We start from the raw sequence: 24488 nt of genomic DNA, 5'->3' as shown, positions 1-24488 counted from the left end.
GTTATTCTATAGCTGCAATAAGTGTGTAGTCGATTCTCTTTTATGTTGGGTATTTGCTCTGCCTTCATGAAGATTAAAAAGAACAGCAATAGCCGACAGCTCTTTCAGTAAATATTCTGGCGTAGAGGTGATAAGAGAAGAATTTGAAGTAAAGGCATAAAAAAAAAAAGCTGTCAAGAATTCTTTTCTGTTTGGAAACTGTCCTGTGTAGGAAGGGGTGCATTATTAAAATCATAATCCATTTTTATGGAGATTACTGCCTAAATAAACATCACCTACACTGGTATAAAACTGGATAGGCACAGTTTAATGGTTTTTGCTGTCAGTATTTGCTGGACTTTGCACCTGTTGGCAGGTAGGTCTGCCGTATGTGTAAAAAGGAGACTTTTATAACAACTGTTGCACTGACAGCAACAACAGCAAAGCAAAAATGTCAGGCATATTTTTTTAATGTGTCTGAGTGAAGGTTTGGTGTAAACCGTCACAAAAAAACACCAGTGACATCAAACAGTCAAGTCTACTGGGTACAAAACAAGATATATTACAGGCAAAGCACTTTTCTTTGACAGAATGAATGCTGCAAAGTCTCCACTTACCCTTTAACCAGCTCCACCACAATGAAGTCATTTCCATCGCCACTGTTATACAGGATGAGGCCGTCCGAGGAGGTGGTTTTGAACTGAAAAAAAAGGTGCATGGAGTAGTAGGCCTGCAGAGTAGTGAGAGTCACATAGCTGGAGCGTGACTTGAAGGTGACAGGGTCAGCAATGATGTTCTTGAAGCCAATCATTGCATTGAGCTCACAGTAATCAATGTCACCATTTTTACAGAGGTCTATGTAGGCCATGCCATTGAAGGAGAGGCTCTGGAGGTGGCCAATGAAGTTGGAGGGCACCATGGACATGAAGCGCTTCTCGGTCACAATGCCCGTCTCAATGTTATGGAACTCCAGCTGGGTGTGGTCACCTGCCATTTGACCTTTGATCGGCAGAAGTGGGAAGGGGAGAGAGGGTGTTATTGGGGATATCTGACAGTTAAATGGGCGCTGCTTTGCAATTAAAGGATCCACTTTAAATCCTCTCTGAAAAGAAATTAAAGAATGGCTTCACAATTATTGTCTTTAAGGGGAAAAAAAACTTCCACCAGATGCCCTTTTCATGCAACCCCCAGGAGATTAGAGTCTTCTCCTGGGACCGAACCAGGGATCTTTCACTTGTTAGGTGGTGCGTAAATCATTTGTTTCAATTCAATCTTATTTCATTTATGCAGCACCAAAGAACAACAAGGTGAAAAAAAGAGAAATAGAGACAATTTTATTTTCCTTTTCAAACAGCAACATTTTATCTTAAATTTTTTTTTTTTTTTTTTAAAGGTTTTATTCTATATAGAAAAATGATCAAACCCTTTTTCCTGATCAGCAAAGCATGTTATGGATTATTTAAGTTTACATATTCAAAAAACTACTACATTACATCAAATAAAAAGAGGATGAGAGGTACCTTCCACAGGTGGAAGATCATCTACGGTCAGTTTCAAATTCTTGCCCCTCCTGAACACACGTACTGTGTGCCACTCATTATCGTTCAGATTCTGACCCGCAAAAATTGTCTCTGGACCTTTGCCTGCAGGACAGTCCAAACAGCGGTTAACACACACACTTAATACAGACACACATACACACATCCATAACAGAGAGGTTGATAAAAGTAGAATAAGAAAGAGGGAGATCAAAAGGAAGAAAATGTGAATGGATGAAGTAGTTGGACAGAGGAAGAAAACATTAAGGTAAACATAGTTAATGGTCCATAAAAACACATTTTGACTTGCATTTGCAGCACTGATCGCACCATTAGATAAAGCATCAAAATTCTGAATTCTCCCTGAACACTATTTTCTTTGAACCAATAGGAGGGAGGCCATAATCAGATGCTGTAATATATTCAAACAAGTGTTTTCTGTGAATGCATAATGTGTGAGCTTTGAGTTAAATGGAGACACAAATATAAGCTTGCTATACGACTGATGTCTTCTTTCTTTTGAGATTTTCTTAAATTCCTATCATGCCACTTGGTGGCAGCAAATAACTACCAAAAGGCTATGACTGGAAAGGCACTTAACAACCCAGTATCACTCTCCATCTTGTTTACCTACAAGAGTGCAGGCCAATATTTGATTTCCCTCATGTCCACCACATAAAATGAAATAGTGATGCAAAAAGAAACACCTGCATAATGGAAGCATTGTGGTTGGCGGTGAGCAGAGAAAAAAAGGAACAAATAAAAAACAAAACAACAGAACAGACCATTTTAGCCCTCGTGCTAATCGTACAAAAACAGGAAATACAGAATGTGCTTTTTATCAGCACCCTTTGAAATAATTGATGCTCTGGAAAATGGAGAAGGTTACTGAAACTGCACAGATGCCCTTTAAAAAAAGCTAATGAATCCACTTTATTAAATCAATAAATGCTGTTTCCTATAGTGCTGCAAATCTGCCTTGCAAGGATTTACACATTCAAAACTTGTATTTAACTGAATTTTGAAACTGAGAAATTGTATCACATTCGTCCTTAAATACACAGGACTGTGAAAAAGTTTTGAGCCACCCATCATGTTAATATATTTTGCTTCCAAGGAGCCAGACTTTCCTGTAATTGTTTAATGCAGTCTTGAGCAATGGTTCTCCAGAACCAGCCCCCCTCCCCCCCACCCCTAAACAACAAAAAAACAAACATGTTTCAAAAACACAAAATATGTTCCCATTCGTTTAACTGAATTTACCAAAAATGTCACAAATAAAACATTTTTGCAACAACAAGGTGATTCTTGAAAAGCTTTTTGCTGATAACTCTCAGCATGGTGCACAGTTCATCTTGAGAACACTGGACAAGTAAGGGATAAAAGGAAAAGTGTCAGACCTGAAATATTATCTATAGCAGATCTGAAAAGAATGTCCTTAAGAAAAAAAATCCAGCAAAGACCTGACACAGGATCAGAGAGATGCATCTGGCCCTTCAACAGATGGATCTACTGTTTGCCAAAGGTTCGAAATGCACTCAGTGGAAGGGTGGCTGTCAAGAAGCCAGTCTTAAGGAAGGGAAACAGGGAGAGAAGGCTGAGGTGTGCCAAATTACTAATGAAAATGTCTTATGGAGTGATGAACCAACATTTGACACTTTTGGTTCAAATCAATATCTTTATGTGTCTACAACACAGTCATTTGTAAAACACGGTGGAGGCTTGGTCATGGCTGCATTTTAGCCAGTGGTGTTTAGATAAGTACATTTTGATCCACTATGCAAAACCATCTCGAAAAGAACCTGATTGGCAATGACCTTTCAGCATGACAATAATCTTAAATACACTGCCAATGCAGTAGAGCATATCTGGATAGGAAAACACACAGTGGAACACTATCAGTAATGGATTGGCGTCCCCAGAGCCCGGATTCAACATTGAATCACAGAACAGAACAAAAACGCAGCTAACATCCAAAGAAGAGCTTTGAATGTCCTTCAAGAAGCCTGGAGAACATGTCTTGAAGTCTACTCAAAGAAATTACGAGAAAGCTTGCCTAAGAGAGTTCAGGCTGCGTTGAAAAATAAAGGTGATCATAGCAAATACTGACTTTCAAGCTTGATAGAATTGTACAAACTCCAAATTATATTTCTATGTATGTTTGCTCATGTTTCAAAGTGGTCGTTCACTTCAAAAAAAATATAAAGAAATGAGGGGCGACTAAAGATTTTAGCACAAAGCTGTATATAATTTTAAAGTGTTTGATGCTAGCATCACATTTTAGAAATACTGGAGCAGGCACAAACTACACCTAAAAAGGTTATTTCTATAACAACTAATGCAAATATGGACACACGACACCTTCAATCAGCCAAAGCTCATTTATGGTGGAGTGAGGTGAAGCTGTGTGATGAGTCCAATATTTTCCAAAATTATTTTTGAAAATCAGAAATGCCACATCTGCTGACTTCTGAGAAGAGCCACCCAGCTTATTAACAGAGGGTGATGATGCAAGCAAATGATACAGGGGTAAAATACACATTTATGAATGCAACATCCAGACTTTCCATCTATTAGAAACATCATGTGCATGAAATTCTGTTTAAAATGTATATTTTACACATCTTCCTGTCTTTAGAAACACGTTGCTTACTAATAATATCACTTAAACATTTTAAATATTCTGATTATTTTGTCATCCAGTCCTGAAATCAGCATATTATATGATAGCATGTCATATGTGTTATTGCTTGCAGTCATTAATGGGTTTGTAGAGAACCCCTGTGCCAGAAACTCAAGGGGAGATTAAGAATGAGAGCTAAAATCAGAGAAACTGCACCAAATCTCTGTGATCTTATCAGAAGAATAATAAGTCTCTCCAGGATACATTTCTCCATTAGGAAATTCCAACATTGGTCCAACTAGGGCAGCATATTATTTTTTCATACAGCCTTTCTTAGATCATCTTGAATTGCTATACAGCTCTGATGTTCCCCTGCCAGGCACACATAACCAAAAAAATAGCCCAATGAGGTTGTGCCACAGTGACGGTATTAAAACCCCTAGGCTCTGGACAGCTTGCCTATACTGCTCGGTGCATTTCAGATGGGTTCCAGGTTCATTCGCCTGAACCATTTATGGCTATTTATTTCCTGCTTTTCTGCAATCTTCAAAGCTCCATTGCAATGTGTATGCAAATCTGAGGGTTCCAAAGTACTGGGACACACTCAATCTGAGACACAGTTCTGCTCTGTAAGCACCAAACACCAGGGCAGGCTTGAGACCAGACGACCGGCGAGGGATTAAGAAGGAGAGATATGAAATAATGGGATGGAGTTGGACTTGAAAGCGTGCTTGATCTTTGCCTTCTATCATTCTGTTCTTGCTGCTCTCCAAGAAGAAAAGAAAGGCAAGAGGAAAAGAGGTCAGTCATATCAAAAAGCACAATCCTACATAGCATTTACTACTGCTGGACCTGTTTTGTTTTCTGCCTTTAGTACAATCTGTGGTCCAAACCAACAGCTGCTGGCCAGACATTAAGGGGCTTTTAGTCCAGTCAGCGCTCTCTAGTGCCCTCACAGGCGGTGATCTATCTAAAGTGATGGATCTACAGTGATCTCTCCTTGCCTCACTGACTTTAGACCCAAGGGAACAGTGAAGAAGTGTGGCACAGGGCAGCATGAGAAGATGTGATTATCCAGTCAGTCAGCTCTGGCAGGCTGGATGACAGCTCGGACACTGGTGCTGCATGCCCCGACACTGTGACTCACATAGGTGGGGGAAAGAGGAAGTCACTGACCAAGCAGCAGGCCACTACACCGGATTACCATCAACAGAGATATCACAACCAGATCAACACGACAGGGAAAGCTTTAGCAGGATACCTCGCTACAGAACCTGCTATCTAACCACTTTGCTGCATTAACAACAATGCTACAGTGAAAATGCTTTTGTACAAGCAGAGGTGAAACATTATTAAAATGATAAATGATTTGTTTTCGAATTCATGTTAAACTGCTAAATACTGAAAGGCTCAAATTGCCACGACGTTACTGAGACTAGCACTGTTTAGCAATAAATGACATGGTTAATCATGTCATATTAAGTACTTCCTCCCATGACAGAAAAGTCCCTATTACACTGTTAATTTCAAAGGATGTTAGTTATTTCCCTTAATTTAAGAAGCTATAGAATCCTGCAAGAACTTTATTAAAATTAGCTCCTTAATTTAAAGAATATTGCAACGAATAAATTAATAAGAATGTGAAGCTTGTTGCTTTTCTTAGAAAACACTACACTACGCACTCCAGTAATTTTATATAGCCCTCTTTTTATTTTCAGATTAATTCATTTACACTATTATTGTTCCCAAAGTCCTCCTGAACAGCTCTGCCTTTACTTGTTGCCAGATTTATACCCTCCTTTTACCTTTCTGAGCATAAAATATAAGTGAATATCATTAAACTCTAGTTGAAATTCCTATTCTTTATGGTAAGATGAGAGCTGAGCTATAATGAAGTAGTTTGATTACTTTTCTGAATGTAGATGCCAGAAATTGGTGCGAGTCATTTGGCTGAGAATGCAGGATGCATGCATGCATGCTCCCCTTACATCACTCTCCAACATATGATGATTTCTAACAAGAAAACAGGTGTCGCATCTGTGTTTAACAATCTCCTCATTTAAATTAAATTAGCCACAACAAAGACTAACGTTGTGACTAACAAGAGGAAAAAGTACCTTGCAATGCTGCTAAAGAAGATCAGAAGTGAATGATCACATTACGCTAAGGTGCCCTCATCACCATATCCTGGTCTAAACTGTGACTTTTCTGCAGTCCAAGCTAATAAATAATAGAAGAGCGGACTCACAGACCAAAAAAGCCAATCTGTCACAAGATATTTCTAGTTCATATTTTCAGCTTGTTGTCACTCAGTGCCTGTTAATATTGTTTAAGTCGAAGTGGCAGTGTTTTCTTCAGACAGCTCTGGGCAGCCCCAGGGAGCCTAGGTCCCTAATTGACAGTGATGTGTTCTTTGAGTCGGTGTTGAAATTCTTCATCCACTAAGCTGACCGGAGCCGCAGCGCCTGACAAGACACATTAATTAACATAGAAAAAAAGGGGACAAAAATAACAAGCGAAAAAAAAAATTTTGAATTAAATGCTAACTCTTCATAAGTGGAAACGCACTGGCTTAGCAAAGTTCTTTCCAAGAACTTCAATTAAACATTTTCCTGTGACACAATCAGGTCTGGCTCTATTAAAGGAAGGCTTGCTGTTCCCCGTCTTGTTCTTTTTCTTTTACTCAAACATTTTGCCTTTAGCATAACGTTACATTAACAAAATCAAACTACTTTTCTTCTAAGCTTAAGCACATTTACAGCTTATATGCCAATATAAGCATTGCTTTAATCTGCACATATGGCACTATTATTTTAAAAAGAATAGGGAACATAAAAAAACCCCAAATGAATTCAGATTAACATTGTACATGCTTTAGTTTACATTATTTATTTAGCTAACAACTACATTAACCATTTTACCTGCCATATGGCTCTTTACTTTCTAGCACTAAGCAGTTCCACAGTTTAAAGGATTATCCTTCCCTGCTCAATTTTACATGATGGATAGATCTCAAAAGATTTGTGCATTTACAATGTTAAAATAAATACACTGATAAATATTAATAAAGTGTTAAGAATATTTCAGACTGAGAGGAAAAAGAGAAATAAATCAAAAACGCAAATATTAGCATAACAGCTGATGATTATGTCTTCGCACTAAACCAAGAATGACCTTTTAAAGCAGTGGATTGGGGGAATTAGAGCTTAGAGCTATTTATTTGCATACACAAACAAGGGATGCATTGAAGAAGCACAAACAATGCTATTTAGCATTTAGAAAGGTGTTAAGAAGGGCTGGCTCACAGAAACATGTCTAGAGGTCACATCATGTGATTCTGTGCAGAGGCGTTTTGTTGTGTAAGTCTCCACTTCTTCATCAGTCAATGACCTTCAGCTACTGTAACACACACGCACACACACACAAACACAAACACACACAAAGAGACCTAACACTCTTGGTTTCAGAGAACAGTTTGTCCTTCTATACAGTATGTGGCAGTCTCCAGCCCACTGTTATGGAGCTTAAACTTGGGTATTTCTGTTGTTATGTGCCGATACCAAGAGCGTCTGCCACTTCAGAATCATTAAACAGGGAAAAAAAGGTGTATTACGATCCAGAGAAGTAATTATTAATTCATCACTGTTCCTGAATAATAAATGTCAAGGATATTTACCTCCCAAAATATTGCAATGTAACCTCTTTGTTCAAGCGCACACATACACAAACACACACACACATCCAAAGCGAATCCCACAAACAAGATCTGCTCTCTCTCCCTCCCTCTCCATCCCCTTCTTTCTGCTCTGTGAGGCAGGTTAATGAGAATAATAAAATCACACTCTGTATTTCCTCTGTGCTTTGAATGGCCTCATCAATTTGCAACCGCCGTGAAACGCAGAAGAAGAAAGAAAAAAAGGAAAGCAAGAAGAAGACTGAGAAATCGTGCAAAATACCTGCCTCGTGTTTTATGTCAGTGAGTGAAAAGGTTCATTAATTAGAAACAACCCAGTGTGTAGAATCACAGCTGACTATTATATTTGGGTTTGTAATTAATTCAAGCCTCCCTCCATCTCTCCAGGAATTTCTTATTTTCCAACAGCTGGAATTTGGTATGATGACACACAATGTCAATGCAAGGGGCGAGTCAGATTTCAGTATGTTTTTTAACATCATAGCTACATTTTTTTTTTAACAGTTGCAAAATATAAAGCAAGCATGTTTATAAACAACACTTCTAGGGACTGAAAGGACAGTTAAGAGTTAAGAGAAGAAGAAGAGAAAAGGTGAACAGTAACTTACTGGAGGTACAGTTAATCCTGATACAATCTAGATGGGGAAGAATAGATGAGAGATAAATTCATCTTTCAACGTTACAGCTGCAGACATCATTAAAGCATACAGTCCACCCCTCTGGGGACACACACACGGACACTGTCCTTCATCTGATGCTCTCAAACGTGATCTAATGCGCAGCAAACTTGTGAAAGTGCTGCAGTGTGGCCTCTCAGAGGAACACATTTTTCACCTAACCATTAGAATTGATGTTTAATTACATGGCAGTGCTATGTTTATCTATGAAATATGTTTTACATACACCAAGATAAATTCTTTCTCTTTTTTAATATTATTTTCTTATGAGAGCCTCAGATTTTGGTCAGGGTCATGCAGGGCCAATTGGAAGGTATACCAACTCTCTCCCCATGTGTCTCCCGTGCAAGACAACTTTAAAGCACTGTCCCTTTTTGCTACTTTGTTACATGACTTATCAATGTTACATCGTTAACTAATATCAATAAGCTAAAATTCAAAATTAAATGGTATTCTTATTTTTCCAACAGCAGGGAAAAAACAGTCATTAATTATATGTACTCGAGTGCTTCCTAAGCTCAGTTTGAGATACTTTACTTTTGTATCCCGTTTCCCTACTTCAAAATATTCCACTTTTTAGTAAGCAAGTAAAATTAGCTCCACCTTAGCCAATATTATGATGCTGAATGATGTTGCACTAATGATAATAACACAATAAAATAACATCTATTCCACTAAGAGCCATTTAACATGTTTTTTTTTATTTCATGCACATTTTAGTGATAATAAAAATCTAGTCAGGTTATATAAAACCTCCTTGTATCATATAAAGCAGATTCATTTCTACCCTATTACTCTATTCTAGTGTTGTATATGCGATTCATACATTCATATTTCATGTGGTAGCATACTTAAAACATCCATTCTGCATAAGTGCATTTTTCGATGCGGATATTAAATGAAGTCTTCTTCACCGTATTGATTTTAGTATTTTAAATTGGGATGTGGATCATTTTTATTAAGTAAAATATCTAAATGCTCTTCTTTAGTCTACACTACACAGCTGTTTTCTTTGACGGTAACAAGAAATAATTATCTTGATTCTACTGTGACAACTTAACTTGGCGTTCCTGTACTAAATACCCAGCTAATCTTACTCTACTCCCACTACTGTTCCTGAATTCTGCTTCGCCTCTTTTCTTTCTTAAGGCTAAGTTTGTGTCGAGCTCTAAGAAAGGTGACCCAGATCGAACTCCCTCCCCTGCTTCCCATTTGGCCCTGCTTGTCATGTGTTGTCAACCGCAGCAGAAAAGTGGTCGCAAACAGCCAGAGACCAACACGAGCCTACCCTTACAGGGAATGCTCTGCTTTTTGAAGGAGGGACAAGGAAGGCAGGCATAGAGGACTGAACCTGACAGACAAACTAAAAAAAAAAAACCTGAAATGTGTCAAAGATAATCCAAAAGAAAACAAAACTCCGTAGCCTGTTGTTTTCATCAGAGGGCATCTTTTTGTAGTCGCAGTAATATGACTTGTCAGCGCTGTCAGTGTGTGGCGCTGTTGTCTTCCATGGTGGGACACATGCTTCCTTGTGGTTGACAGCAGACACAGGCTGTCTACTTTGCATGCACCGCTAAACGGCTCCGCTTAGGGAGCCCATTTCTGTTTAGCCAGTGGAAAGGAGAAATAGATGGCTATCATTTGTGCGCCGAGGCTCTGTTTGAGAGATATCAAACTTTTCACAGGCATCATTGGATTCTATTCTGAGCAAATAAGCACATGTGCACACACTCGCGCGCACAAAAAAACGAAATGTGTTTCTTTCATTTGTCCTCAATTTTCCGTTTTTGCTGTAGGCACGCGAGAGGAAGGGGTGGAGGGTGGAGGGTGTCTTTCTTTGTACTCATTTAAGACAGCCGCATATTCATGCACGACCATGCATTCCTCCCACAATGATAAAAGTGTTTCTAAATAAAGTGATTAAAGAACAAGTGTGTAGGGTATTTATTGGCCCCAAATAAGGACTGCTTCACATTAGGCAATGACTAAATATTATAAATGCCCCCATCCTCAGAAGAATTATTAGCTTCCTGGTATGAATTATAACTGGAAATACAGAATACAGCAGTGTCTGCACTGTAAGCTGCACATTTTAAGATGATCTGAGATTGTTGACGGTACACGCAGTGAGCATTCCCTGCTGGGCATTGCTGGCCGTGTGCTCGACTGGCAGTGAGCAAAGAGCCGCAGAGTCTTGCCATTGAAAGTCTTTACACCATCTCTTTCTATTCAATATATATATAAAAAGAAGACCAATTGCTCCGAGTGTGTGTGGGAGAGCAGGAGTATGTATATGGCTATGTTCCCTTAAAAGCGGTTTCTAGCTTAATTTGACTTATCTGCCGCAGCGTGTGTATCCAAGGCATTACCTAAGTTGACAGTCAGCCGGACGCGGCCGCTCTCCAACTCAATTCGCAGAGCGTCAGCAGAGTCCCGAGATGTGGTGGCTATTAGGATGCCATAGGCTCGCTGGGAGCGGAACCGCAAAGACACGTCCTCAGCTTCCGTGTGCATCACCACCGGTAGCTGGACCTTCATAAACTTGCTGCCATCGTAGCTGAGGATGGTCGCTTCTACAGAGAGAAAAAAAGATATGTGATTGGTAAAATAGACCGTAACAGTTTTATGGTAATGCAATGACCGGGCCTGTCAGCTCAGCTTAAAATGATGCCCTTATTGCGGATATTATTTAATGTCGCGACTTTCAGTTTTGATGAAACAAGTGCATTAAATGTAATAATATCCAGTCATGTAAAAGAGGAATGAATACAGCATATGACTCAACAGAACAGAGACAAGTACGGTCAGCGTGTCTGGGTCTATTTCTTAGACGGGAGCTTTTTTGGTTTTTTAGAGCTACCTTGCCTCACAGACAGCAGAAACACTGAGTCATTTTGACTGCTGATGAATCCTAGAATTAGTCTCTTAGAAATATAAATACAATATAAAAACTTGCTGAGTAAGTGACTGTTAAATGGCATGTGCCCAGATATGTCACCCAAAAGCAGTGTGTAAAGACTTGTCAAAGTCTGGCGTCGCATTTTGCTGTGTACTACAGCTGACAGCAAGCCAAACTCTCTCCAAAAGACTGACTCCTGTCTTCCCCGTGCCAATTCAGCTGGTGGACTCGATCACGGAGTCAGTGGCAAGTACATGTTTGGATAATTATTAAGCTTAAAAAACACGGTCCAAGGTGAAATGAAGCCTTCGTGACAAACAAATAAAAGAAACTCAAAGTCCAAGTTCTCCTACATAACAAGTGGCATCCACAAGTATTTTGTATTTGCAATGTAATAGTGGCAAACCATGAAAGGAGAAATTGGTATTGACCGAGGGGAAAAAACACTAACGATGACAGAATTGTAATAGTATATGGACCTTGAATATCGAGCTTCTGCTCAGGGTGACTGCATTTACTCAAAGCATTAAGCGGGCCGTCTGGAGAAATGCTGGGGAGATTGTTTAACGCTGGCAGGAGGTTGTAACAACATTTCCGGTAGTGTAACTAAACCATAACCCAATAACAAAGCCATTACTGCAGCTGCAGAGTTGAGCCAGACAGATATAAGGTGAGACTGAGGGACGGGAGATGGAGACTGTTGTGGGTGATAGGGTACCAGTATACACAAACCACCTCATCACCACTTCCTCGTCACACAGAGCCAATGTCACATCCATCCCCTGGGATAACTCCGTCACATTCCTCACCCAAATCCAATTTCTCCACACCCTCCTGGGGTATGATGCAGATGACAGGGGCGTGTGACAAACGAGCTCCCACTGCTAAACTGTCTGCTCCCTGCCAGGCAGCTAAAGCAAAGAGCTACATTTGGAAACTGTTAGCCAATGCCAGGGAAAAAGCGGAGCAACTGTTCAAGCTTCTCGAATACTTGAAAAATGTGTCTCTGTTATACCACCTTGCACCTGGTCCCGATACTTGCAGGAAAAGTATCTGAACTTTAAAAAAAAAAGTCCCCCTCAGTGTTTAATTATGCTTTGTAGTGTCCATTAACAGCAACTGTCTGTTGTTTAGGTTCATGGCAAAAATGTATTACTGCTGCACAATGAGTGGCAGCTCAGAGTGCTGACCTGTATAGAATTCTTACTAAAGAATTAGCACCTCGCTCTGAAACAAGATCCATTATGCTTGCACGAAACAACACATTAAAGAATAAACACATGCAGCGATGATGCTGAGAACTTGTTAATATATTCCTTTAAATTGTAAAGCATTGTGTCTCCTTAAGGGTGAAGAAAAATGAATCATTTGCTAAATGTAATCTATGCAAGCTCCCTTATAAAGGAAAGACATTTCACATTTCCCTCATCTGCATAATCTTCAGCTTTTTTCCCCACACTGGATAGGAGGATAAAATTAATCACAGCTGGAGTAAATATTGCATTTCATCCAAGATGTCACCTTTGCTGAAATTCATATAAGGGACTATCTAAAATGTCATAAATAAGAAAGCTCCAGAATACAGATATGGAAAAAATGGAGGATGACATGTGAGGGAATCATTACCTAATGCAAAGTGAGGACCTGTCAAAAATCCAATCCTGCAAGCCGAGTCATTTTTAATGGCACTCCCATGTTTAATATCAAAATAAATTGAGAGGACTGAAGCCGGAGCTTCTGTCTGTGCCAACCCAACAGGAGGCTGTCAGAGGGGAGATGGAGCATACCAAACTAAACCAAGCATTCATTTTCTGTCTTGTAAAGCTCAATGCAACATTCTTTTCTGATTTTCACAAGAAAACAAGTAGCGATTTGAGGGGGCGTTGGGGCACTTTCAGAGAAGTAACAAACAAGCCTGTACTACTAACAAGGGGTGGGGTAATGGCAGACAGGCACACAGTTCTTCCTGCTTTCTCCCCCCGAGGAGAGCAGACTCTGCAGGAAGGCTGAGCTGTCAGCTGCATGCCACAGGATTGTGATGTCCCACAGTATCGGGGCACCAGACTCAACCCAATTCAAAAATTGCCAGAAAACAACTGCCAAAAGGCTTTTGGAAAATTTGTGTTCAACATCCATAATAAACAGGAGGAAATGGCTCAGAGATATGATAAATAATTCAAGGCAGCTCATGTCTTCTTCACCGCAGCCGTCTTTGAACCCAAGTATAGACAATCCACGAAAGAGACACACTGGCTATTAAAAGTGTGGAAACAAGTTACAAGCTGAGTGGATTTCTTCAGACAGGGAAACAATGTTCTGTGTATGCACAGAGAGGAAGCAGCATCATGGGCCAGCTTCACATCTGCTGCCCTGTGACCATACGGCAACATTATCTGAGCTATGAAATGAGAGCGAAGATGGAAAATAGATCAGCTGAGATTGGGATAATATGCAACTTCAGCTCTTGCATTATGAAATGGAAGCTACAAGTAGTACAGCTTTGCATTCAATCGCTATCAAAATCTTTCAGCCGGTCGAGAATGTTAGGACAATTAGCTCATCTCTCAAGGTCTATCCTGCGCTATCAAAATCTTTCAGCCAGAGCTATTCCTCAACATTTTCCTTGAAAAAATGGACCCCCAGCGCTCGTACAGTCACGCGTCTTCCATGTTTTTCACTTTTCTACACATGTATGTCCATCGCTTAAGGGCGCGGGACAACCGGTTCTCTCTAATTATGACTAGATTCAAGTGTGCTGAATGGTGACTAACACAGTGTGCTGTCAAAGGGCACGGCTAAAACATGCTTTAATGCTAACGCTCAGCCATATTCTCCTTTAAGGGCTTTTCTCAATTATGCAATAGCATTCTGCACCTCTTGGCTTTTGCTTTGGACCGATGGCAAATGGCTTTATGCTCTGAAAAGCAATAAATGTTCTCAAAGAACAGAGTTTTTCTTTATTTACACTAATTTACATAAGTAGTTAATGCATTGTATTGTTGTGCACTATGCTCTGGAGCAAGGTATTAGACACCTTTAGTACATGCTGGCAATAATATACTGCAGTAGACTCAAGGCTCTACTTAATGATATATCCCTTAAGAGTACCCTGAAGCTGTAAGGCTGCTATATTTTATACAGTTTTTTTTAAATATATATTTTGAACTAATAGCATCACTATTGGTAAAAGCACAGTGCAAAGCCTCTACATTGCAAATCAGCAAGTTGTTAGATATGTCTGGTGTACAATGAGCAGACTCATGTATCGATCTGTACACTGATCTTCAGCACCGAGCTTATCCATTGCGGGTATGTTGAAGCACACGTTCAGCTGCAGCCACTGTGAAATGATGCAGGTGCTGTCAGTGCTGGAATCCAGCATGTCAAATCTCATTAGGGAATATGTGCATGTACTACAACACACCTACCACACCATCTGGGAGGCTGTTTTAGCCTCACACTGCAAGACTAATATTTGGGCTAATTAGCAACTGGAGGAACAATGAAGGGGAAGACATTTGGGATGCAAGGGGGGAAAATTGCTTTGTCTGCTTAATTAAAATGTCTCAAAATAGGGCGAATAGCTCCGTGGCTGTGTTCCGAAGATCCACCTCCTGCTCCTTTTACTTGTCGTCGTCCTCCTCCTCTGCCATATGCAGTAGCTGTATTTTGCCACCGGGTGGTACACCATGCATGGATAAGTGAGAGCTGGGGTAATTCTTTTGACAGCTCCTCGGCCTGCTGGTGCCTGCTTCATCCTACCAGTGCAGAGGCAATCTGGAGCATTCAAAACAGCTGGCAGCACGCCAGAGCCCATCCTCTGTACCACTGCTCCCACTCACACTCTCGCTAATGCCTGTCTCATACACAAGTGCAGAGACAGCCAGAAAATGAGAGTTGGACGGAGAAGCCGAGACGCCAGAACACGGCTCTGGTGTTCAAAGAGAGTACAGAAGGTCACGGTGGAGGAAATCTTTGCAACACGCAGTCTCTTAATGTGGAACTGTTTCAGCTTTTTGTTTTTGTTTTCAGAGCAAAGTCAGGCTGGATTATATCTTTGGACCCAAGAACGCTCTCTGAATAAGTAATTATCTTCCTGAAGAGAAACGATCTGTATCCCTTGCCCACTCCACCTCCCTCATGTACTGTGTCCTAATTCCTGTCAACTCATTAGCTAAAACCGACGTGCACATGTGGAAAATCAAAGTAGCGCGGAGACAAGCCTCACTGACACGTTCATCAGATATGGAGATCAAATTATTTTCTTTTACACTAAATTTTATTTCTGCTTTTTTTGCTCCCTTTTTTAAATCAAATATTAATTTCCTGCCTCAGAACTAACTAAAACACTGCATTCGCAACACGTGCCACATACCTTCAAGACGTTCGTGACTAAACAAGCCTCATTTCACAACAGTGTCATGTGCTTTTGTATCATTTTGTTTTTGTGCCATTTGCCAGATTTCCATCAGTATCATTAGCATCTCTAAAGTGCAGTTGGAGTTATAAATCAGCGTCATCCATTTATACTCAAGGTTTTGTGTGTGTGTGTGTGTGTGTGTGTGTGTGTGTGTGTGTGTGTGTGTGTGTGTGTGTGTGTGTATGTAGGTGGTAAGGCAGGGGGTGGGGGGTGGTTGGTTTGTGGACATAATAACTTACTCCCTCCCCACTCCAGTGGCAAGACTCACACCAGAAATTGCCTTCCCGAGTCAGACGATTGCTAGAAGACTGGGTCAATATTAAAAGAATAAAAAACAAAAACTAAAAGAAACACATATAGTTGCCTTTTCTTTCAAAATTAAGGTTTTTAAATGACTACTCCAAATTTTCTTATGACTACTTGACTAATTTCTGATGCCTTATTCATTTCTCAGTCAGTTTTAATGTGTAAACAGTGTTCATAATTAAGTCGTTATGGACAGGAAGCATTTATCACAAAGCCAAAGCAAGAAAACTACAGGAACCAGGTCAGGAACCTTTGCCATGTAGCCTTTGAATGGTGGGGCTTGGATGAAACATGTTGCTCCTGATACTTTTTATTTTTTACAAAAACTGGCACACTTTGTGTCATTTCTATCGATGCTGCACTTCTTAAAATACCATAGAAACGTTTATACTGGTTCTAGAAGCGTTGCATCACCGTAACATTTGGTGCATCTGCCCTAAGAAGACTAACAAGTAGAGGTTAGAGAGAAAACAACAGATAAGCACTGTCCACATACAAGTTATGGTTAAAAAAGACAAGCTGTGACTCTTCAGATAACTTTACATTTCACAATAGATCCGTTTAAAACACACACTAAACAGAGTTCCAACTATACAACATCCCTTTACTTTTGGTAATACTGTTTCATGAAGCAAGTGACTTCAGCACAGAGGAATAGCAAAAGCACGTGTGGAGCTGACACATGTAACTGTGTGGGACGTGGTGCGTTCCAACCGCAGCGGATTTTTTTCTTTTTTTTCAGATGAGAGAACCTGTTCCTGTTTCGGCGAAGATGCATCACGCTGTGATAACAGTGTCACATGCTTGGGCACTTTTTTGACATTTGCCTTGATTATGCATATGTTAAATGCTTTCATGCATTTGCTACTATTGCACCATTGAGATTTCATGACTATGCATGCTGCTGCAATATAAATCCCTTAACACGCCAATATATAGTCTACTGCTTCAGGTTAGAATCTGTGATGATTATATGTATATAGCTATGAATTCATTCAACCAATATGGAAATATCCTATGATTTCTTAATATTGCAGTTCTCCTTAATAAAAGAACTATAAATTGGAAAAATGTATTTGCTTAGTCTCACTGTGTGGATAAAAGGAAAGTACATTGATCAAAAAGATCAGCAAATTAAAGCTGATCATGCAGAAATGTTTAATCTCACAATTCCTTAAAGATACACCTGAAATTCTTTTCATACATTTTATAGCACAGAAAAAATTCTTGTACTCCGTTGCTTTCAGCTAGCTGCAGAAATACAGCAAAATACTAAAACAGGAAGAAAAGAATCTGCTTTAGAGTACTAAGGGCAGTTCTGGAAGATTTTCTCAGGGCTAAGTTCAAGCAATTATAGCTTTTTATCAGACAAATATGTGACTATTCATTTTTTTAGTATAATTTGCGACCCTATCAACTTTAAACACTAGTCAGAAAGTTCAGAACAAAAAGTGTTCTTTTAATTTCTCAGTGATCAGCTATAAATAAAAAAAAGACAAATTCCTGCAGAATCAGGGGTAATTCAGACATAGAGGCCTAAAGTTTCATGGTGTGACACTCACTTCTCCTATTTCTCTTCTCTGGAGGACAGAAGGATAAGTATTCTGCACCAGGTCTGGTCATGAGCGAGTGGTTTGATGAGGCAAATGGTTTGCAGAAGACAGCCAATTTACAGGCAAGTGTGCATGGTGGACGTGACCAGCAGTGTCTCGGTGGTGCATCAGTCACCTGCCACTCAACATACTCGAACATCAACCCTCCGTATCCTGACTCATTTTGCCTGCTTCTCTGTTGCTGTCGGTCTCCTCCCGCAATTTCTCTCCTGCCTTAAATTACCACCAACCTGCTGTTAGAGAGCTGGCGATGTTCAACCATAAGCCTGGATAACAAAAAGACCACCTGCAGGCTTTTGTGTGTTGACACTGTTCAACGTGAACTTGAAAGACAAAGAATACTACATCCATGGCAGATATAATTAAACCAATCTTTTCCTTTTCTTTGATGTAAATTATATTCACACTTTTATGATCCCATCCCTACATCAGAAGATAATGCATGGTGAGGTCGCTGTGCAGCATCATCAACATTTTACACTGGCAAAGATTACGCCTAAGAGAAAGAAATTATAAGCAGTCTAACAGCTGGGTAGAAAAAATGAGACAAAGTTTTACCTCTTTCGCAGGAGCGACCCAGGTATCCAGTCCCAGAACAGTCACACACGTAGCGATTCCAGCCTTCTCTACAGATCCCATTGTTTTGGCAGGGGTTGCTCAAGCACTGCTTGGGAGGCTCTTTAGAGCAGGAGGGCTTGACCCCGGCAGCTTTCTGGATCTCAGCCAGCCGTCTGACATCTTTACTCTGTCCGTCAATAAATAAATCTCGAATGCAGCCTACGTAGCCATAGTTGAGCAGTGCAGTCCACACCTCGGTGGGGAACACCAACCCCCTTCTATTCTCCGGTAAACCCCCGAGGTACAGGTTGTCATCCAAGTCCAGGATCTCACTTTCTCCAGGGGCTGTGTAGGCAGTGCGGAGGGTGTTGATGGAGATGGTACCTAAAAATGAAGATACAGGAAGAATAAGTTATTGTTTTGCTACAGCTACTTTGAGGTAAGTAAACAATTAGCCTCCAAAAGGCACTGTGTGTCCTACAGGACCACAAAGATGCAAAGAAGACCCATTTGAAAATGTTTTGATGAAGAAATTAACCTAATTAGTGTTATCCATCTGGACAGGGTCAGGATTTTCTTCATTTAGAATGACTGATGAGAGATGATAAGATGCATTAATCACAGGGCAGCTAGTCTATTAGTAGTTTAATCTGGGATTCCTAAGAGTATCCTCTCCATTTTCCTTGGGTTTGCCATAATAAATCTCCTTTATCTATAAAGCAGTGGTCATAAAGAAACTAGTGAGGAAAAGAAAAATAGTTGCCCCCTCTATCATTTTAGCCACCCTTCCCAAAAAAACATCGTAACCATCTTTTTGATCTTGATTAACGGACTGGAGGCTCCGACCCCCCCGCCACCCTGTCTCTCCTTCTGTTTGCCTCTCAAACACATAAACCTGCAATGAGAGCATGTGTGTTTCCCAACATGATTTATCACTCTCATTCAGGTTTAATTCTCGATCTGGAGCACGGTAAACAACAGCGGACATGACTGGACTGTAAAGCTGTGGAAAAGGAAGGCCTTACTGTGGGACTCAGACCGGGTGATTAATTTGTATATGGATCTGTTACTCTCAGTGCAGGAACCATTGTGGACTTTAATTAATGGTGGCTGCCTCCACTGCCTGCATCCTCGTCCAGTAATCTATATACCGTGGCACTGAGGATCCACACAGGCCACTGCCTGGATGGATGCTTAAAAATAAAATTGCCATAGAGTCAAAATTTGAATTTTGAGTGGCAGATGCATGCCATGGCAGATATGAAGGAACTAATAGTTGATTGCCATGGGCTAAATGGCAAAGCTGTAATGCTTGTACTGTATGTGGGAGAGAAGTGTAGCTTTTAAGTTACTTTTCTAGTCAAAGTGTTTATGTTGGGGAAACAAGCCCTAAGCCATACTTGAATTTCAGCAGGGCTGCCTGGCACTTTTTAGAGACACATTAGATATTAAATGGGGCATTTCACATTTCATTACAGCTACCATTAGCATGCATGAATGTACATATCACAATTAATTATACATATAATAAATATCTGCATTTCTATTTTTTCTATCAAAGCCTTTTTTCTCAGAAGCATCTTTTCACATAACAAAAAAATGTTAAAAATCACCCCCTATGCTAATAACACACTTGTTCATGTATGATCTTCATAGCCAAGGTGAGCCAGCCCTTTTGCAAAATTGTTTGAGAGAGACAGCTAAGGACCTAGTGCACAATGATTAACCGGGTCCCACTAACATGTTCCAGCTCTTTTCTCAGGGTCTTGGCCCCAGGCATCTGTTCCTGCACTTTCCTGCCGCCACCCACTGCCCCTGCTCTCTCCAGCCACAGCTGTTGAGACTTCCAAGCTTTGCACACTTGGCATAGGCCACCCGTCATGCAGCCAGAACAGCTCCCTTCAGGTTATAGCTAACGAGCTCACTACATCAAACTCATTAGCGAGGAAACTTTTCTCTGAGTAGAGCAGGTGCCCGGCTGAAGAATGAACATCAGTGTGGTCAGCGTGAATGGCGAGAGAAGTATCCACACACGCAAACACTTTTTTTTTTTTGTCAGATCCCACACTGTGACAGGCATTTGAAGGAACTGAGTGAAGTAGTGTGCAAAATTCTTGAGCCACCCTTCATTCCTTTATATTTTGCCATCTCCATGTTTCCTAAAGGACATACAAAGCTCTTCTTTGAGGTAAATCCATGACTCATTATGTTCCATTCTTTGCTTTTCTATCCAGGTATGCTTTTACTGCTTTGGCAATGTGTTTAAGATCGTTGATCATGTTGAAAATGATGTTGTTGCCAATCAGATACTGTGCGGTGGATTAAAGTCTGATGGTACTTTTCTATCTTCCTCATTTAATCAATTTTGATCCCCAACACCACTGACTGAAAAGCTCCAAACCATGACAGAGCCTCCACCGTCTTTTACAGATGGGTGCAGACACTCACTGTTGGGCATCTCTTCTGATCTCATATGTACTGACATCAACTTTGGTGTAAACCTGTTGCCCGCTGATTTTCAGTTCAATTCTTGTGTAATTTGGCAGCCTTTTCTTCCTGTTTCTCTTCCCTTCTTGAGAGCCACCCTTTTCTCATTTTTCCAGTGAACAGTAGATGAATCAAATGATGGTCCATGTGCATTTCTCAGGTTCTATGTCAGATCTGTATTGTTCCTATTTCTTATGGTTTCACATTGCTTTCAGATAAATATTTATCTGCTGTAGATAGTGTTTTTTGTAAGCTTTCCTCTTTTGTTCTCCACTTGTTCAATTTCCTCAACTTTTTTAAGGACACCCTGCACATGCCAAAATATGCCAGGTTTTTGGCAAATAGCTTTTTGGTGTTGGTGCCAAAATACTATTTTATACCTGTCACACTGTGTTATCTTTGGCATTTTTCAACTACAAATTCACTAAAGAAATAGGAACAAATGATACATTTTTGTAAGACGCTGCCAGTAACAAAATGCCTAAAGATACAATTTAAAATTTGGCACACACAACACCGGTCCATCCTTTGAGTTTGGTGTCTTTGTTTACGCTTTAATAAGATCATAGGTCAGTGTAAAAGTGGCGTAACAAATAGAAATTCCACTGAAAAGAGGCTGGTACTTGAACTGGACTGAGAATGAGTGAAAAAGCAGGTAATGTCCAATGAAAAATTTGGAAAGAGTTTCAAAAAGTCTGACCATTTTTAAAAATTACAAGAAAGCCTTGCTCTTTGAAAGTAAAATATAAAGTGATACTGTTAAAGTCATCATCGAGTTATTGGATGCTTTAAACCTCATGATATCTACACTTAAGTCTTATTACAGTCATAAAGAACGAAGAAAGAATATCTGTCTAAATTGATGCAGAAGAAGAAGAAAGATATCTACATCTCCTGGGCATCATGTGACAGTGATGTATTTACTTCTCAATCTCCTGTAAAGAATATGTGAAAGCAGAGTGGATCTGTGTAATGTTGGACGACTACCCTAACAGCAGGGCATATACACACTGCAGGACTACTTATGTTTTGAACACTATTATTTTGATATCAGGGGGTGTGTCTTGTGAATGCTAACATTAAAGAGGAGGAGATACAGAACAAGATGAGAACATGGAGATAAAGAAGCCTGGAAAGAGGATGGGGGGTGTATATGATGACAGATAAGAAAGCAGTGGGAACACAGCGGTAAACAGTGTCCTGAAAAATGAGTACAGAAATTACAAACGAGATGATCAAACTGATACAGAGGGCTAAAATGTGACTGAATGATGATGACAAAAATCAGCAGTCTAGCCAACTTAAAAGCGCTGACCACATTACTCTCTCTATCCCTCTCTGTGGGCTGACCTGTAAGTGGTACTCCATCATCAAACCTGAAGGCAGGGGTCCAAATGACAGCTCAGATCTCTCTCACACTTTTTGCATCAGCAGCCAGGCTCAACTTGGCATGATGTCCCCTAACCCCACTCACACATCCCCAAAACATGTCAGACAGGGGATTACTACAATCCAGTTAGGGCGATACGGCCAAATCTCTCCCTGTGATTGGATTCTCTGTAGAAAAAGAAGCTCGTGAGTGGGTTGTGAGGATAGGGAATATGTTATCTATAAGAGTGTGCATGCCTGCTTCTGTTTGTTTGGTGTACGTGTGCATGTTTGTGTGTGAAGTAGCGCCGCGTGTGCCCTAGCAGGAAGTGTGGCTACAACACAGCAATGTCCGTGTAATGTCTCTGATGAGTGACCCACAGCACTTGCGGCCCAGAAGCCCTCACTTAAAAGCAGAGTGTCTCTTAGCGTCTCTAATGCATTGAGGGTTAGAAGATGCTGTCTGAGAGCCAGAGTCCATTTGCAGGCTTGCTTCCTGTAGAAAGAGCTGCCTAAACTAAATAGGGCAGGGATCATTATCCACCATTGTTACAGCTGCAGGAAGCGTTGCACACGGAGGACTGGGCTGCGGATAATTATGTCTGGCTGTTGTGTTGCACTTTTGTTATGAGTGATGTGCTTGGTGGTGTGTATTAATAAAACATCTGACACACAGATGAAAAGCCAAGAATACCATATGTTTGATGAGTCACGCTCTCGGGGGACTGGTGAATTCTTCTATGTTGTTTTTGAAAATTACCTTGAAGGACTCGTGTGTACGATTTAAAGGGTTCAATTAAGAGAACTAGATTGTAGGATTAATAATCATTTTCATCAGTGTTAAATTAGCTCTGACAATAAACTGTGGTTCAGTTCAGTTAGAATAGAATAGAATAGAATAGAATAGAATAGAATAGAATAGAATAGAATAGAATAGAATAGCCTTTATTGTCATTGTACAGAGTACAACGAAATTGGAGTGCCACTCCCTTGGTGCAAGTTTCAATAATAAATATAAATGTAAAATATAAAAAGTACAAAAAAAACAATCGTAAGTACTCAAACAATAGTATGTACAATATATACAGGATAGCAGCATTAATATAATGACAGTATGAATAGCAGCATAATATAATGACAGTGACGGTATGGAATAGGTTCAATTGTTTTTGTGCTTATTTACTACGGTGATAGCTCTGGGAAAGAAGCTATCCCTGAATCTGTTTGTCCTGGTTTTATGTGACCTGTACCGTCGGCCTGACGGTAATAGTTCAAACAGTTGGTTGCTGGGGTGAGAGTGGTCCTTGATGATATTGCCAGCTCTGCTGAGGTACCGAGAGTTTGCAGTGACCTCCAGGCTGGGCAGAGAGCAGCCAGTGACATAGGACATAGGTTCATGTGGTTTTGATACCTCACTCTAATTTAGGGAGCAAGCATATGTTTGATGGTACACTGAAAACATCAGACACCTAGTTAGTGTTTGCAATGTGTCTGCTCACAGAACTGGGCTTTATTATGGCATTTTCACTCATTTGTTAATTTTGTGTCATTCAGTTATGTTCTGTGCTTTGTGTTGTTACCAGCTGACAACGGTTATTTGTCACAGTTAGAAATGTTCAGTCTGGTATAATGGCTGGAACCATACTGCTATATCACAGTATGGCATGAACTGTGGATGAATGAAATGTACAGAATCCTCTGTGCTCTCATGAGCTGCATAAAATAATACCACGGGCCACCACTAGCAGCCTCAGTGACAGATTATGCTGCAACATTTTATGCGAGCAATCGTCTGACAACTCTGGGCTCAGAATGAGCCCATTACAAAGAGAGAGTGTCATCCATGGAGCCCAACATGTAGCGCTGCTCTGTTTCTATAGTAGCCCAGAGTGCTCTGAAGAGAGCAGTAACCAAGAGAGTTGTTCTGAAATACGCAACCTCGTGGCTAAATGCCAGTAAAAAGAAGCAGTGTGATCACATCACACCTGTAGTGGCCTGCCTACACTGGCTTCCAGTCCATTTCAGGATCCAGTTTAAAATGTTATTACTTTCTTTTAAGAGGCTCAAAGGTTTGGCGCCACCATGCCTAACGGAACTTTTACGGGCCTACACTCCTACCAGAGCACTGAGGTCTACAAACTCACCGCTCTTGGATGTCACTCGCTCAAAAATAGAGGTGACAGAGCTTTTTAGGTGGCAGCTCCTGATCTATGGAACAACCTCTCTACCTACCTACTTATTCTTGCAGGCTTTCTGTTGTAGTTCAGGACGATGATTGTTTTATTTGATTATAGCTTTAATTGAGATTCACAATTGTTAATACATA

The 24488-nt window shown here is 40.4% G+C and overlaps 1 protein-coding gene across 14 annotated transcripts in view; it reads right to left on the bottom strand.

Annotated features, from left to right (window-relative positions):
- Window positions 1-24488, bottom strand: part of LOC146561237 (neurexin-1a) — a 259720-nt gene that overhangs the window by 135290 nt on the left and 99942 nt on the right. For 12 of the 14 annotated variants that reach the window (XM_085297146.1, XM_085297144.1, XM_085297148.1 and 9 more), the window contains 5 exons: window positions 18308-18691; window positions 10881-11084; window positions 8443-8469; window positions 1500-1622; window positions 597-978 (listed from right to left, as the gene is read on the bottom strand). In XM_085297146.1, the coding sequence (XP_085153272.1) occupies window positions 597-978; window positions 1500-1622; window positions 8443-8469; window positions 10881-11084; window positions 18308-18691 (1120 nt within the window). The remainder of the gene's footprint in view (window positions 1-596; window positions 979-1499; window positions 1623-8442; window positions 8470-10880; window positions 11085-18307; window positions 18692-24488) is intronic. The other 2 variants (XM_085297152.1, XM_085297159.1) reach the window with 1 other exon arrangement.

This window comes from Mchenga conophoros, linkage group LG13 (genome assembly GCF_057382185.1).
Source record: "Mchenga conophoros isolate Kocher_MC1m ecotype Shallow Benthic linkage group LG13, M_conophoros_male_GT1.1, whole genome shotgun sequence".
In the NCBI taxonomy this organism is placed as follows: domain Eukaryota; kingdom Metazoa; phylum Chordata; class Actinopteri; order Cichliformes; family Cichlidae; genus Mchenga; species Mchenga conophoros.
Note: the sequence above shows the minus strand (reverse complement) of the source record. Positions and strands in the feature narration are given on the sequence as shown.